The following is a 17102-nucleotide window of genomic DNA, read 5'->3' on the forward strand; positions in this document are numbered from 1 at the left end:
CCTGAGGAAACCCGGGCTCCAGCTCAAGAAGTGGAGGCCCCAGGCGCCCTCCTCTCAGAAGGACCCGCTAGCAGGACATTCTTCCCAAGGTCAAGTGGGTGCAGCCTTGAGACCGGACCTGGGTACTGCCTACTCTTTTGAAACAAAGTGAGGGCTTGGGGCAAAGCCTTTAGAACCCCCTTTTCCACCTGGCCTCCACCTGCCCTTGCGATCCCTCTGGATTTCCTGAGGCCTCTGCTACCTGACCTCCAGCCGTTTGCTTGACAACGACCTTTCTGGTTCCGGAAGACACGGCCCCTTTGAGGCCGGTCCTCTGGCACGCCCTCCGGGCCCGGCCAAGACCAGGATGTACACGCTGCCTGAGGAGCGGAGCCCCGGGACTCGTCTGTGAGCCGAGGCTCTACAGCACCAAACCCTGGGGTCTGGGGTCAGCGTTTGGTGTCCAGGGTCCCTGCCATGAAGACGGTAGGGTGTCCTCATCCCGCATTCCAGGCTGGTCCATGACCCCCAAGTCCTGATGCATCAGGCAGCGTCCGGACCACTCTCCACCTTCACGCCCCGGGCCCGAGCCAGTGTCCCTGGAGCCTGGGTGACGGCGGCAGCTGCCCAGAGACCAGCAACGGCCCGGGACCCTTCCCCAGGGAAAACCTGGCCTTGGCTGCCCCTGCCCTGTAGCTTTGGGGGCCTCACCAAGGGTCAAAGGATGAAGGGCCAACCCTTCCCCTGGCCCACAGGCCCTGCACCATCTGGCCTCCGGGCCCCTCCCCAGACCTGGGCACTGCCTGCCTCTGGGGCCTGGAAGCCCAGGCCCCGCGGCAGCCCCATGCCCTTGAAGGTGCTGCCCCGACTGCGCCTCTCCCTGGCCCTCCGCCTGCTCACACCCAGGTCCGGCCCCTCCGCCTGGCCTCCAGCTTCCGCCAAGCTGGACTTGTCGGTCCAGCCCCGAGCAGGTTGGTTCACACTGATCCCCGTGATTGTGAAACATGAACATCTGTCTTCTGCACTCGACAGAAGACCTCAGGAACAGACTGCTTCATTCCCTGTCCCCCAGCTCCTGCCCGCAGGAGGGGCCCAGAAAACCCGTCTGGGACTGAGGGAGCCGGCACTTCCTGCCTCCGGGCGGTGGGGCTGAGCAGGGGCCGCGTGCCTCCAAGCTCAGGGTCCTCAGACCCCCGGCTCCTCCTGCTCCAGCCGCAGACAGATCCTTTGCACCCTCAGCTGAGACACCCCCCTCCCCCCCCCCCGGCCCAACTTCACTCCTCCAGTGACAAGGACACAGAGTCCTTACTTTTTAACAGGGACTAGCAGACAATCCCATCCCGGGACGAGCAGACCCTGCTTCCCGTGTCGCCCTGCACCACGCGGTCACAGCTGTGGGGGCGAGGAAACGCGCCAGCCCGACCCCTTGGGGAACCACACGAATCACGAGGCCAGGAAGGCACTTGTCACCCAACGTGCAGCCCAGTTCTGCTAGGAGAACCCTGTTTTTGTGCCCCGGAACCTGGAGGTGAGCCTCCCTCTGCTCAGCCCCTCCCCAGACATGCAGACGACAGCTCAGCCTCCTGGCCCATGCCCACCCCACCGGCTGGCATCGCAGGCCCTGCTCCGCCTGCCCTGCAGTGGCCAAGGAGCGGAGGCGGGCACTGCTCACGGCTCCGGGCTGACCTTTGCACGTTTTCCCGTCGGGCTGCAGGGTGAATCCCACGGGGCAGCTGCACCGCACGCCTGTGGCCGTGTCCTTGCACGTCCGGTCACAGCCTCCATTGTTGACGGCACATGTCTCTGCGGAGGGAAAGAGACAGAGCTGCTTCGTCTCCTCGGACAGAAGCCACCTCCTCTCCCCACCCAGGGGAGTCTCCTGAGACAGGAGACCTGAGTTCCAGTCCGGCTCTGAGACCCTCCAGCTGTGGGGCTTCACTGAGCCTCACGTTACCCATCTGTAAAATGGGAGAATGGCATCCTTTCCGGGGGTTGCTGGTGAACACTCATCACGATGATGGTGGACGGGGCGATGTTTGCAAACTGCAGGGAGTGGACTTGGGTAAAGGTATTGCCAACAGGGTCCCCCTACTCCTGCGGGCCAGTGCCGATGGGCCTGGCTGGTAGTTAACACCCGGCCAGGTTCCTAAAGCCTGGCCCTGCCTGGCTCTGGCGCCGAGCCCCGGCTGCCGCTCGCTGGGGCTCCCACACGCACCCAGCACGCTGGCTTGTGGCCCTGAGCCTGGGGAGGTTTGCAGAGCGCGCACCATCCATCACCGCAATGAGGCTGGGCCCAACATCTGTTCTCACTGAACGAGACGCCACAGGCATCTGGTTTTTGTCCACTTGAAGCTTGCCTAGGGCTTTTTCCCTCTTTTGCAAATTCAAAGGAGCTGGAGTGGCTGTGCACAACTGAGGCCACAGGACCTGTCGTGCGGTGAGAGTGATCCTCCCCAGGCCCGCAGGAGGGGCCGGTGGAGCCAGGTCGCCGGGGCGCAGGTGGCCCGCACACGGGGAGCCTGGCTCCCGGGCCTCGGAGCCTTCCCATCTGGGTTTCTTCCGAGCATCTGGCAGCTTTGATCTTGTGGGAGCGGTGCCCGCCCGGGCTTCCCTCTCTTCTTGGCTGCTGGGAAGCGAAGGGCCATGGACTCCTCACTATTTTATGACCGCGATGCCCTGCCTGCCTGCCTCAACTTCCCCTGGGCACCTGGCCCGAGGCCTTTCCCGAGGCCCCCAGTTCATTCTGTCTGTCCATCTGTCTGTGGTACCTGACTCCTGCAGCTGCCTTTGGGCCTCTGCAAGGAGTCTGGGATGAGTGTGGGAGTGGTGACTAAGTGAATGTGTACCCCAGTTCCTCGGAGTCCTGACACTACTTAGACCAAGTTCCCGGTGCCTTCCCTTTGAACTTCAACTTGTGACGAGGGCTGTGCAGGAAGAGGAGGAAGCCGACTTTGCCTCCAGTGCGTGGGGGTGTGCGTCTGGGCTCTGCAGGGTAGTCTTTGCCTCCTATGTGCGTGGGGGTGTGCGTCTGGGCTCTGCGGGGTGGCCTCTGCCTCCTGTGAGTGTGTGGGGTGTGCGTCGGGCTCTGCGGGGTGGCCTCTGCCTCCTGTGAGTGTGTGGGGTGTGCGTCGGGCTCTGCGGGGTGGCCTCTGCCTCCTGTGTGCGTGGGGTGTGCGTCGGGCTCTGCGGGGTGGCCTCTGCCTCCTGTGTGCGTGGGGGTGTGCGTCTGGGCTCTGCGGGGTAACCGTGGGGGCTGCAAGAGCAGAGGCCACCACGCTGTCTTTTCAAGGCCCAAGTCCACCATGACGGGACGCGCTGTCCCTCCTGCAGAAGGCGAGCGTCCTGGCCCTGGCCTGCCTTTCAGTGTCTCCACAACCCTGAACCCTCAGCAGGGTATGGCCAGCTCAGGGAGCTCGCTGCTCTGTGCACTGGCCCAGGGTTTGGGAGGCCTCCTGCCTGCTGGGGTTTTAGGGTGCAGCTCAAAGACCAGACGGTTGCTGCCTTTCCCGGACTCACACAGGCTGGTCTCTGGTGAGCACAGGCCAAGTTCTGACTGGCACATGACCCACCCCTGTCCTGTCTCCCCACCAGACCACCTACTGGGGCGCTGCCCTGGCTCTGTCACTCACTGACTGGCCAGGGAGGTCATCCCTCGGGGCTGGACCTCAGCACCCACACCTGACGGATGAGGAAAAACAAACCCCCAACTTAGCCCGCCCGGCCCAGGTCCTGGCCCGTAGTAGTTGCTCAACAAATGCTAGTTTCCTCGCCTGGGGTTACAACCAGAGGGCAATCTCACCTCCCATTCCCACCCCCAGATCACAGAGCCCTCGCTCACCCACTGCCCGTGCAGCCTTTCACGTGGAGACCCTCTCTGGAGGGGACAGAGCCCGTCCTGTCCAGGTGCAGGGGACTAAGGCTCAGGCCTGGAGGGTTGCAGCAGGAGCTGGGAGCTGGGGCTGGGGCACAGCTGGTGGCCTTACCCAGTGATAGCAGGATGAGCACCAGGCCCCTCCATGGTGGTGGAGGGGGTGTGACACGGGCATGGGGCGTGGACCATGTGATCCTGAGATAGGGACCTGGCAAGACAGGCTCCAAGGGCCTTGCAGGCCCTCCCTGTCTCTGGAGGTTCCAGCAGGACACGGAATCTTGGCCCTCCAGAGCGGAAGGGGCTTCCAGAACCTGCTGGCCTCCTGCCCACTGGATGGATTGAGGCCAAGAGGGAGTGAGGTCAAGTCTGAGTGGCCACCCACTCTCTGGACCCCCATGCAGGCCTCTCCCTTGCCCTGTGCACACCTTTAGTCTCCCAAGTTGCCCCATGGTTGGTGCCTAAACTTCAGGTTTTAAGCCAGGGGCTCGGGGCCCTGTGGGCTATTCTTGGGTGCTGACCACCCCTTCCCACAGCTCCTCGTTATGCTGGGTCACTTACACCAGGCCCGTCTCAGCCTTCCAGGCCTTCGCCCCCCACGCTCAGGCAGCTCTGCGAGGGGCTGCTCGCCCTCTCCTCCCTGGAGGTCTCCCCCCTGACCACCGCTCTCTAGGCAGAGCGCCCCCTGCCTCCCCGGCAGGGACGGTGCAGAGCACCAGGGCTGTGTGGCCAGGAAGTGGCAGAGCAGGTGGGACCTGCTGGACTAACTCCAGCCCACCTGACAGCCTCAGCCTCCACTGGCCCCAGCCCCAGAGCCCCAATCGCCCAAGAATGCACTGGCCTCCATCCTGCCGCAGGGCTCCCTGCGTCATCAAGGCCACCTCTGTCCCCAGGCCACATCCGAGAGGCCCCCTGCCACTTCCTCGACATTGGATCCCAGCACCTGCTCTTACTGCTCCCTCCTGGGCCCGGCCACCAGTGCCCTCCTCGGTGGCCTTCCCGGCCTCCCAGCGGTCCCTCCTCCTCCAGCCCCCTGTGCCCTGGCCAGTCCCTGCCTCCGGAGTCTGAGTCTCCTGAGGACGTGGAGATGGTAAGACAGGGTGGGCAAGTCGGCTCAGTGTGCGTGTGAAGGTTGACTCGTGTTGTTACTAATTACTGTGCTGTTTTCCACACGAACGACTGTGAGCCGACCTTTGCCCCCTGTATTCACCGCAGGCTTCGTGCGAGGCCCGGACAGAAGGTGGCCGTGGCAGCGCTGTGTGAGCTGTCAGCTGTGACTGCGCCCGCTGTGGTGCCATTTCCTAGAACCAGTGCCTGCGGAGTCTTAGCCACAGTTTCCGGGCCCCTGCTCGGGGCGGGGAGCCAGGCCTAACAGTCCCTGGGCTCATGAGGCCCCAGCCCCATGGGCAGCCGGTGGGTTCACTCCTCTGTCCAACCGACAGACTGGGAACGACTCGCTGGTGCTGGGCAGAGAGGAGCTGGAGATGAGCCTGACACTGACCCGCCTTGGAGGTTAAGGCATTTCAGGGAGACAGAACAGGACTGGGACCCACTCCCCCTGGACCCATCCCACACGCAGACCCATCCACCATGAGTTCCTCTCCCAGGCCCCAGCCCCGCAGTGGTCTCCCCGCTGACCACCGCTCTCAGGCAGAGCCACACGGGGGGACCCCGGCATCAGCACCACAGGGGCTGACGTCTGCCGAGTGACGGGTGAAACAAGACTCCAGAAGCCCTGCCGGGAGGAACAGGGGAGCGAGGTGACGGGCCTGCACTGTCAGGCGGGAGGCGGATGCCTGAGACAACGCCCACAGCACAGGGGCCTGGGAGCCTGCCAGACACAGCCAGAGTCACGGGCACTGCAAGGCCAGGAAGGCTGAGGGCTGGACAGAGGGCACACGGGCTTCCCTGGGCACCCGCGCCAGCGCTGCATGCTCACCAGGATGCACCCCTAGGGCAGGGTGTGGGGTGCACCTGCCCAGGAGCCTGTGTGTGGAGCTGGGTCTGAGGGGACATGCTGGTGGCTGTTGCGATGGTGACCGTGGGGGGTGGGGGATGGGAGAAGGCAGGGCGGTTGTGGAGGCCAGGACTGCAGCCCTGATGAGGGAGGGGGCTCCCAAGTCGGGGTCTGAGGGGAGTAGAAAGGGGCCCCAGGAGGCCCCCCCTGGCGCCCAGCACCGCTCTCTGAGGCAGCAGATCCTTGGCCCCACAATCTCCGGGGCCAGGCCAGCCTGGGTCCTTACTCTGCCTTTTTTTGGGGAGACAAGTGTGTTCTTTATTTTTGTATAAATAATTTATCATTCAATGTACTTCACAGTATTTTCCATTTCTTTTTCTTCCATAAGTTTCCTTTGAGATGACAAACATACTGCTAGGGGTAATACTGTGCATGCATCATCAGGCTGCCTTTTTAGCCAGGCAACTGCGAGGTGCCTCGGGCCCTTTGCTGGCCTGGCCCGCTGGGTGGGTAGCAGGCCTGTGGCCCTCCCAGGGCAGTGTGCTGTGGGGTTGGTTTCTGGCAGGGGAGCTGTGGGAGCCCCAGTGGGGTTACGATGTCAGGGGCAGTGACCTCTGGTGGGCCTACCTGGTGGGGGGCGGTTGAGCAGAGGGCAGTGCCGGGGGCGGAAGGCGGCTGGCGGAGCCAGCACAGCCCTCAGCGAGGTTTCTCCCTGTGGTCTGAGGGGTCTTGAACAGCCTACGCATCCCCCGCCCCGCCCCGGACAATTGAGGTTTGTAGTAAAGCGGGAACAGGACCAGCAGCAAGCCCTTTCCCTGACCCCTGACCCCTGCCTCCACTCTGCCCACTAAGTGCAGGGGTGCTGAGGGCAGACATGGGGTTCCCATGCTGACAATCCTTGGGAGGGAGGGGCGGGGGCCCAGCTCGGGCAGCCCGTGAGGAGAGGCGACCAAGGAAGGTCGCTCTCTGAGCCTCGTGTCCACGTCAGCCACACGGACGGTGCCCTCGCAGTGCGGGAACACGGCCACGTGAGCACACGCCTATCTGTGCCGCGCACACGGCTGGCTGCCCAGCCAGGTCTCACCCAGGCTGCTGCAGAGTAGACGCTACAGACCCTTTTGCAAACAGAAGACTGAGGCTCAGAGATGTGAGGTGACTGATGTCCCTGTCCCCACTTCTTTTCTCTAACACACTCTGCCTGGCACACTGCCTCCACCCCTCTCTACACAGCTGTCACCACAACCCAGCCCGTAGTGTGCATGCACGTGCGTGTGTGCGTGCGTGCATGTGTGTGCATGCATGCGTGTGTGTGCATGCATGTGCGTGCGTGCGTGCATGTGTGTGCGTGCGTGCATGTGTGTGTGTGACTAAACTAAGGGCAGGAACTCGGGCCTCCGCGGGGGCCTCAGCTGACTAGCGATCAGCAACAGGGGTGAAGTCTGACCATGGGCTCTTCCTGAACGAGAGCCCAGAGCCCGGAGCTCAGGCCTGTGGGCAGGGAGGCCGCAGCTGGAGGACAGGGTGCCTGCCCAGGCCCCAGAGTCCACGCCCCTTCCCCTCTGACCAGGCCTCCTGCTGAGTGCCTGGCCCAGGCAGTTGTCCTGTGTCACCATCTCCCTAGCTCTGCTCTGCCTGACCCCTCCCACTGCCAGGCCTATCCAGGCTCTGGGTCCCACCTGTCTCCCAGCCGGACACCTGCCTGTGTTAAAGGTCAGCAGTGAGGCCCTGCTCTCCCCTGGCACCTTCTCTAGGAAGCCTGTCAATGCCCCTCTGTGCTGTGCCCAGAGGGGACATCAGAGCTGGCACAGGCTTGGCCTCTGCCCCATGCCAGGGAAGGGGTCCGGGCTTGTGACAAACAGGGTGCTGGTGGAGGAGGGGCAAGCAGTGGGGCTGGGCGAAGGTCCGTTTAGGTCAGGATGAGCCTTTGCTAGGCAGAATCGTCCAAGATGGCGCCTGGGTAGAGTGGGGGATGGCATGACCCCCTGAGGCAGGAAGCGTGGGCAGGCTGGTGTGCAGGGCCTGAAGGACACCCTCCTGGAGGGTGGCTCCCAGGAGGTGACTGAATGTGTGTGGGGGAGGTGGCCTGGGACATGGTTGGTGAAATCAGGGGAGATCCAGGGATCCTGGAGACGTGGCTGCAGGAAATGATAACAGTGGGGGTGGAGGAGCCAGGAGCCGGGAGCAGCACGAGTGTGAATGTGTCAAGAGAAGTGGCCTCGCCTGGACCTCTGGGGGCTCCTCCCGCCCAAGGGGGAGCCATGTCCCGACCCCCTGTGCGCGCTGGCGAAAGGGCCTCAGGAGACTGACTTCAACGAGAACCCTGGGGAGGGAGATCCCTGTGGATGCTCTGGGTGGGCCAGGAGGTCACACGGTCCTTACAAGTGGGAGGGGGCTGGAGAAGGCGTGGGGTGGAAGCAGGTGGAACAGACGCCGCGCTGCGTGCTCGGAGGATGGGGGGGCTGCAGCCAAGGAAAGCTGCTGGTGACCCCGGGACACGTGCCCACTCTGGCAGAGCCTTGCACAGTGACCACACGGCACTGCTCACCTGAGCCCACAGGGGCGTCCTGGCCCTGCTTCTCGCCACAGCTGCTCACCTCTGTCCTCCCAGGAGGAGCTGGCCAGTGGCGGCTCGGGCCTGACCTTGCCGTGAACTCCTATCTCACCTTCCTCATCTGCTCCTGGGCCTCAGAGCACGTTCTTCCCCATCCCCGCCCAGGATCCAAAACAGGGCTCCGGGGCCCACCAGTGGGAGCAGCCCCTGGGCCGTGGCGCTGATTCCCCCCGAGTCTCAGCTGCTCTCCCCACGCCGGGCGGGCTCTCAGCGTGTGCTCTGAGCAGCACCGGGCAGAACGGGGACGGTCACCTCCCTCATTCTCCATCCCTTGCCTCTATTCCTACAGCCTCGGGAGCCCGGTCTCACTGGGGACCACTAGCGAAGGCTTCAAGTCCGAAGCTCCTAAGCCTGTGTCACATGGGCGCTCTCAGAGGAGACAGCGCGAACAATTAGGATTAGGAGCTCCGGGGGGTCTCAGCGGCTCGAGGTGCCTCCGGGCCTCTAAGGGTCGCTGCCTAAGGCTTGGGGCCGGGGCTGTCGGCCTCAGCCCTGGGGTCAGTGCTGCAGGAAGACCAGAGGAGGGAGGGCTCCGCCGGAGGACAGGAGAGGCTCTAAGGGATGGGAGGGGTTCTACAGCAAAGAGGTGGGAATGTGGGGGGCCAGTCAGCACCCATTCCCTTCGCCCCCGCTGACACCTGCTTCCCAAACCAGGGTGAGGGTGGCTGGCGGCGCCCTAGGTGCCCCCTTCCTCATCTCCAGGACGGCTCTGGGCCACAACCCACCAGCGCTAACCAGCAAGAGCACAGGCCTTCTCGCCACTGCCCGCCCGCCGCCCCCCGGGATGCCCACTTACTCCGCCCTCTGCTGCCCCCCTCGCGCTGGTCCCTGCCCCGGTCTCTGGCCTCCACAGCTGTGCCTGCCTCTCTCCAGGAGGCTGAGGGGCCTGGGCCCTCTCGGACCTCAGAGCACTGGCAACTCTTAGGTTCACACCGATCCTGTCTAGACACCTTTCCAGAAAGTCCCCGGTGCTGACTCCCACCTTCCTGGAGGGCACTGGGCCTGACTGCTTAGGGGCCTCTTAGCCCTTCCCAGGCCAGCCCAGGTGGCCCAAGTCGACAAGCCAGCCCCGTCCAGAGAGCTTCCGCCTGAGCTCAGCTACCTGCCTGTGTGACCGGAGGGGAATCCCGGGCCTTCCGGCCTCAGTGTTCCCGTCTGAGAAACAGGGCTTCCTGCCAGAGCTTCAGGGTCCGCAGAGCACCCATAGCCAGCCCATGCCCTCCTCTGCCCCTCAGAGCCCCACTCCCAGCACACGGGCGCCTCCCTCCCGGGGCCCCACTCAGACCGCCCTCCTCCTCAGGCACCGGGGCCCCTGGAGGTCCCCAGGAGGACGAGAGACTGGGTGACCTCTCCAGGCCATGCAGGCCCTGACCCCCATGGTCCCGTGACAGTTAAGATGACCCACACTGCCAGCGCTCTGGGCTCAGCTCAGGGTAGTGTGACCTTGGACGGCCAGGGCACCCAGTGAGCCTGTTTCCTCACCTGAGACATGGAAACGCACTGCCTGGCCCTGCCTGGCCCCACAGCTCCCAAGGCTGGGGTGACCTATCAGTGCCATAGGGAAGGCTGTGGCCGTCCTAGGACACCCTAGCTGTGCTCCCAGGGCCCAGGCAGCTGGCGCCCCCCAGGCCAGAACTGTGGAACCGCCTGAGCTTTCTGTGTGGGCGGGGCTCAGTGGGGGGCAATCACCTTCTCCTCCTCCCTTCCCTCCCCCTCCCCACCCTCCTCCGGGCAGGGGCAGTGCTAGAGTGAAGCTGACATTGTGTGGACCCCCCAAGGCAAGCAGGCGCCCAAGAGGTCCTGTGGAGGAGGGGCCAAGGCTGGCAGCCCAGCGGGTGGGGCTACTCACGGGGCTTGGGTCAGGCGGGGCTGAGTGAGGCCTGTAGATGACCTCACCCAGTCCTCCCCTCTCCGGTAGCAAATTTCCCAACTATACAGCGAGCAGGGTGGACGGGATGCCCTGAACAGAGATGTGGCTCTTTTCCTAATGTGGCTTTTCTCCAAGGGAGGGGACGGGGAGGACCGCCGGGCCGCCCGCAGGCCTGTCCTACACAAACGCCCCCTTTACGCCTGCGCCTGTGCGCCGTGCTGGTCCCGGGACCCTGACTGCCAACCTGCATTTACTGCATGCGGAGGGGTTTACAGCACACGACTCCTCACACGCAGAGGCCACCTGACATGGGCTCTGGGGTCTCTGCTACAAACACACAAAGAGATACACGTGTTTGATGAAGGGCAAAAACTTTAAAAAGGAAAAAGTGAGTTCACATCTGGAGTGGAGCCCCCCACACTCACACATGGCTCGCGTGACCCCACACATGTGGGCACACCACACAGACGGACAGCCCCCACACACACACCCCATAGGCCTGCACACACACTCACAGCCCAACACGCCAGCACCACGCAGACCCCCGCACGCCGGCACATACCACACACGTGCATACGTGCAAAGGTGCAAGGACAACAAAGGAAGTGGAAGAAAAGTGTTACCCATGAGGAGCCGCCGTTTCACCCGCTTGTCCACATCAGCTACTGACGTGGCATTGAACTGAGAGCGCTCAATTGCAGCCTCATCCTTCTCTAAAACACAAGTAAGGGACAAACATGGAGCCACTGGTTAGTGACAGCCCACTTCCCGCGCCCAACAGTCAGCCTTCCGCGTGGCACACACAGCCAACACATGCGGGCCAGCACGGGTCCTCGCCAAGGGGCTAACCCAGGCACCTCCAGGGTGGGTGTTCAGGGCAGAGTGAAGAGGCAGCAGGGCAGGGCGGGGGTGTGTGTGACCACAAAGGGACGCAGGTGGGACACAGGGCCCACGTGCACACAGAGACAGCAGCTGAGGTCAGAGCACACAGGACGCATCTGCGGGGGCCACAGAAGCAGACGGCACCCCCGCAGAGCCCACGCAGACAGCAGTTAGACAGCCTGGCTTGGGCTGGAGGGCAGGCGCAGGGCGAGCACAGGACAAGGGGACAGGGCGGCAAGGTCCGGTGATGGCTGTGCCTGGGCAGCAGATACCCTATCTCCAGGGCGTGAGAGAGTGCCAAACACTCATGCAAAACTAAGAACAAAACATACAGAAGCGCGCACACACACACACACACACACACACACAGCAATGGATCCAATCGAACACACAGAAACCAGGGATCGATCGGTTGGGGCAGCGCTGGTTGCCTGCTTGTCTATAGAGGACTAGAGTGACATGCTCAGGTGCTCAGCAAGGGGCTGTGAAGATGGGCAGTCATGTCAGGAGCGTGAAGAGCCCGCGAGGCGCTGGCAGGAGCTCTGCCAGGAGCGCCCGTGGAGAGGCACGAGGTGAGCTGGTCCCATTTCTCTGCTCAGTGGGAGGTGGGCAGACCCCTTCGCTTGCTCCTGGGGAACCTCAGGGGCAGGGAGCAGCAGGGAGCACGGCCAGGAGCAGGGTCTGGGCACGGGCTTCTAAGGGGAGGGGAGGGAGAGCGGGGCCGGGGAAGTTACGTCAGAAAGGGCCCAAGCAGGGGCTGTCGCATGCAGCAGACACTACAAGATAAAAATGAGGAAGGATGAGTCGGGCGGACAAAGACAAGATGTGTTAGATGAGGCTGGGTGGGTGTCTGGCCGGCAGAGGCAAACACTGAGGGAGACCCCGGCAGACGAGACAGGGAGGGGCGGGGGACGGCAGAGACAGGGCGAGAGGAGGTCTAGATGGGATCAGGCTGCAATGGAGACACTGGTCTGAGACCGGGTTTTGCTTTGAATTTTGTTTGGTTTGGCTCTGAAAATAATTAATGAACGTCAGTTATCAGACAAGACAGGCAATCAGGGACCATCACCAGAAAAGCAGGAGGAATGAGATAAAATGAAACCAAAAACGGCTGTTGGAGAGGAGGGACCACACAGAGGAAGGGAGAACCGCACGGTAGCAGCACCTGGGACGACAGCCAGGGACTAGGATGGGACTCTGCCCCCCCCCCCCCCCCAACTCTCAGATACCAGGGATCAGAGTCACAGGGGACAGCAACCTCTGGGCGCATGGCTTTGCCTGCTTGCCACCCCCTATTTTTGTTACTTGCAAGTCCCTTAAGAAATACCTTCCCAGTCAGATAATACGAAATGGGGCGTTTTTAAAAAACAAAAATATAACCATGGTAACTGACTTGTGGGCTTCTAAAGCTCGCCATCACTGAAGAGAAAGAGAACAAAGGTGGATGACATCAACCCTGACATTCCTTCTTCTCAGTTAAGAGTTCCTCTCGTTTTTGAGCGGGGCTGGAACTCCTAGAGGTTAGGGACCAGGTGCTCCCAGGACTCCAGCTCCCTGGGAGCTAAGGGCCAGGAGGGGGTGACCCAGCCTCCCATGGAGACTCCCTGCAGCCGGGAGGTGACGGGAGCGGCATCGCGGAGAAGGGCCTCTATAGGTGGGCGAGGGAGCTGGGCCAGAGCTCCCATGAGTTGGGGAAGGGGCAGCAGTAGAAACACCAGCGGCGCCCTGGCCAAGGGGAGCTCTGAATGAAGACGCAGCTCTGAGACGGGGCTGTGAGGAGGCTGCTGAGCCTGCGTGTCTCCACAGGAGGGAGGGAGGGAAGCCTGTGCTCAGACCGGAGCTGCCACCCTGGGCACACACCTTCCTCCCCGCAGACCACCTCCTGGGGCCGCTCCCCGAGGAGGAGGACACGCAGAGCGCCCAGTGTGACCCCCAGCAGAGGCGCCTGGTCCTGGGGCTGAGCGCCCTGGGCGCCTCCGCAGGCGGCTTTTCCTCAGCTCCGTGGGGCACACTTTTCCTGGCTTCCCTTAAGCTTCCTTTCTTGGAAATGGGGACAAGGGGGTGCTGGCTGACATCAGGGCCGCACGGCGCCTTCCATGGGGGGCAGGGGGTGCAGGGTTGCCAGCGCGGCAAAGGCGCCTACTTACCGATGCACGTCCGACCATCCGAGTGGAGGGCATACTTCTGGTGGCAGCCACACATGGGGCCTGTGTCTGTGTCCTCACAGCTGTGCTGGCAGCCTCCGTTTCCATAGTTACAGGTCACTAGTTAGGCCCAGAGTGTAGAGACGTAAGTATAAACAGAACGACAAGAACGGTTAGTTTCTCGGTGTTGGTGGTTCCTTTTTTGGGGGGGGGGGGGGGGGGAGAGGGCATGAGACCTCTCCTGACCTCAGCCCTCGAGGTCGTGGGTGGAACTGATCATTCCCCAGAGGTCACTGGGTGGGACGTGGGTGACCGGGACATTGGGCAGAGGGGCACACAGCCAATGCACTCCGACAGTGTGAGGTCAAGAAGGGAGAAGCTAGACAACTTGATCCTGGGCCACCAGACACTCGAGCCTGACTCGATGGGGCACATGTCTGTAACCCAGGCACAGTCTGAAGTGGGGGGGGGGGGTGCACACGGGGAGAGGGGACACTCATCCCTTGATTCCTGACAGCTTTCTTTCCTCGGCTTATGCTCTGGGTGTGGAGGGTGTCCCCTGGGTGCCTATTCTCTCCCAGTCCCAGCAGCATCTCAAATCCCACCCCCTCACAGCCCCAATGCCCCCAGGCCATGTCCAAATGGCCAGTTAGTGTCCCTCGGTGCATTTTGAAATGACCTTGACTTGAACATGTTACACAGTCTGCAATGCCCAGGGCCTGGAGGGGCTGGTATTTTCCAGCCAGAATCTTAGAATGTTCCAGCGACCTGGGGCGGCTGAAAAGGGGCCGAACAGAAAGGAGCCAGTCTGTAGGAAAGATGACAAACGCAGGTTTATTTACAGGGAACGTGCTGCTGTCCCTTTCCGGGCGGGAAGGGCTGCCACCCTGCTTTCCTCTGCAGCCAGGCCGCAGGTGCCTGTCGCCACCACGCCAGGCCCCGAGGACAGCGCATCTTCTTGGATCCTTAGCCACTTGTCCAGAATTTTATCTACACTTTTAATGCCCTTGGCAAAACCCTAATGAAGATCAAATATGCCAAAGTTAATCTCAGACCAACCACGGTCAGAGGGGCTAAACATTCCGAATTGGCAGTCTGAATAAATGACCTCCGTCGGGTGACCCGTGAGCAGCGCTGGTTTAGGGGGGTCGTGAGGTGGCGAGGCCCCGGTGAAGGAGCCGAGTTCTGCAGCCCGGTTTCAGGCCGGCCCTTTCCCCGCGAGTGCACGGAGCCTCCGCAGGCACCCGTCCCGAGTGATGGCACCTGTCAGTGTCCCAGAGGCTGTTGTAGAGACCAGAGGTCCCAGCAGGCCAGGCCGCCTCTTCTGCAGGGAGCTGAGGTCCAGCTGAAGGAGGCACCCACTTCCTGGGTGACCCTTCAGACCCGCAGAGCTGCTTCGGCTCAGCTGGGGTTCGAGCACAGTCCGCAGGCCCCTTCTCCACAGGAGCCTGGCGGTGCGGAGTCAGCCTCTCCCATCCCTGAAACAGCTCATCTCCGGCCCAGGGTTCCAGCGGTGGTGGCTTAGCGTGGATCCCAGGGGAGGGAGATCCTGTGGAGCCTGGCCTTGGGCGAGAACCTCATGCCTTTTCAGACTGAAAAAGGCCCGTTGCAGAGTGGGCGGCGGAGCCGGGAGTGGGCACTCAGCCACTGCGGTTCGTTCTTCCCCAGCTCTGGGTGCCAGGACGTGAGCTACGCCCTGGAAGTGAGGACACGGCCTGAGGCCACTCAAGGGAGGGCCACACTCAGGGCCCCTCGCTCCTTCCACAGAGGACCCCAGGCCGAGCTTGTGAGCACCTGGAGAGCCTACAGCTTACACGGAAGTCAGCACCCGAGCCTGGAGCTCTGGGAAGACCGAGAAGAACGGGGAACCCTCCCTTGGCCCCGGAGTGGGTCCTGCCTCTGGAGGAGTGCAGGGCCCCTGTGGTCCTGCTGGTCCGTGGAGGCTGGGCCAGGCCTCACCTCCCAACCCGATTCCAGAGCTAGAATTTCCTGGACCTCGAGTGACCTCAAGGTCATCGCTAACTTGACTCTAACCTGCCATCGGAGCCACACGGAAGAGTCCAGAGCTGCCTGGGTGGACAGCCATCTGAGCAGGGAGCGAGGACTGATGTTTCTTCTCCTGCAAATGCTCTGGGCAAGGGCTCGGCTCTTCTCTGCTGGGCGAGGCCGAGAGTCCTAGCCGCACCCAGGGCCCTGCTTTCCCTGACACTGACCAGGCCGGCCATCAGGAGCTGCTCTCTGAGTAAGGTGTCCCCTTGCAGCACTTGTCCAGATGGAATTTCAGAGCGAGGCGGCGCGGTCAGCCCGGCCATCTCCGCGGCTGGCAGCTCTCCCTCCGGCAGCTGGCTCAGGGCTTGGCCAGAGCGGGCGTCTCTCACGCAGGAAGGTGCTTCCCTCCGGCCCAGCCTGCCAGCAAGCTGCCGGCTCCACGTGTGCCGCCCGGGCCTCGGTCCTGCGGAAGCCGGGTCACCGGCAGGAGGACCGAACGGCTAGAGTTATTCAGCTTTGGGTCTGAGGTGGCCAGGCGGCAGCAGGTTGCTCTGCAGTTAAAGGAACGTCTCTGGTGTAGGGACAGGAGGCCTGGCCAGAGGCCTGGGCTGGAGCGGGCACATGGCCAAGTGCCTGCCCTTGGCGACCACAGTGTTTATCTCGGACCCCACAGGAGAGACTGGGGAAGAGGAGGCTCGTCCACTCCTCGGACCACACCGTGGCAGAAGGAAGCGTCTTCACCTTGAGGAATGGCTGAACCATGAGTGGGGGCTGGAGGGCGAGCCCTTGGAGACAGGGACTGTGCCTAATGCACACCGGTCCCCAGACCTTGGTCACTGCTGCAGGAGAGCATGAGCTGGGAGAGGTGTGGCTGGCACCCGAGGGAGACTGGATGACCCTGAGAGAATCAGTGACGGAGGATGGTGACCACAAGGGCCGCTGTCCTCTCCGCAGATGAAGGTGGAAAGCGAGGCCATTTCCTTATGAGCTGGTTGGCCTCAGGCCCCCACTGCCATGGCCAAGATGGGCCACTTCCCTATGGGGAGTTGGATTTGGGCTCCTCCATACCACGTCCTGCATCAGGAAGGGGCCTGGTGTGGAGCACCGGCCTGTGCCAGAACTGGGCATGCTCCACCAGCGCGCCCCCGCCCCCCCCGCCCCCGCAGACCCGGGCAAACATTACAGCAGTCTGGGCGTCAGCTGCCCAGTGAGCAGAGGCCTCCTCCCACCGCCCCACGCAGCTGATGGGGGCTGCGCTGGGACAGGCTTTGAGGACTAGCTGGGTGTGTTGGGCGCTGTCCTACTTCAGTGCTGGCTCCCACTCCTCCTGGGGAGCTGGGGGGCCCCATTAAAGGTTGCATTTCACTCGAGCCCCGCAGGCTGACCTCGGAGCTGTACTGAAATGGCCCCTTTGCCAGAGGCCTCACTCACAGGCCTCCCAGCGTGGCACCATTTACATGGGCCTTGCAGGGGGGACTGTGAGTTCTGATCTTAGCTCCTGGAACAAGGCTGCAGCCTGGGCTGGGACCCTGCAGAACCAAGCTCCTCTCCTGCTCTCTATCATCCCGCCACTGAGGGCTGCCCGCCAGAACCCAGGCTTGTAGACCCCTGTGCCTTGCCTTCCATTCCCGCTGAAGATGAGAGCTCAGGGTGGTGGGTCTCTGGGGTCAAGGGGAGAGGAGGGGGGTATAGGAGACACTGACAGGGCCACCGTGCAGGGCCCTATGGAACACCCGGCCCAGCTCAGGCTGTGTGGGTGGTGTTATGCCAGGTGGGAAAACATGGCCCCGTCCCTCATGCCC

At 62.8% G+C, this 17102-nt stretch overlaps 1 protein-coding gene across 2 annotated transcripts in view; it reads right to left on the reverse strand.

Annotated features, from left to right (window-relative positions):
• SCUBE1 (signal peptide, CUB domain and EGF like domain containing 1) overlaps positions 1-17102 on the reverse strand; it is a 96617-nt gene that overhangs the window by 20641 nt on the left and 58874 nt on the right. Inside the window, exons 6-8 of one of the 2 annotated variants that reach the window (XM_036301133.1) lie at positions 13315-13431; positions 10909-10998; positions 1666-1782 (exon numbers count right to left, since the gene is read on the reverse strand). In XM_036301133.1, coding sequence (XP_036157026.1) covers positions 1666-1782; positions 10909-10998; positions 13315-13431 — 324 coding nt within the window. The remainder of the gene's footprint in view (positions 1-1665; positions 1783-10908; positions 10999-13314; positions 13432-17102) is intronic. The other variant, XM_036301134.1, reaches the window with a different exon arrangement.

The sequence above is a fragment of the Myotis myotis genome, unplaced genomic scaffold (assembly GCF_014108235.1).
Source record: "Myotis myotis isolate mMyoMyo1 unplaced genomic scaffold, mMyoMyo1.p scaffold_m19_p_3, whole genome shotgun sequence".
Taxonomy (NCBI): Eukaryota; Metazoa; Chordata; class Mammalia; order Chiroptera; family Vespertilionidae; genus Myotis; species Myotis myotis.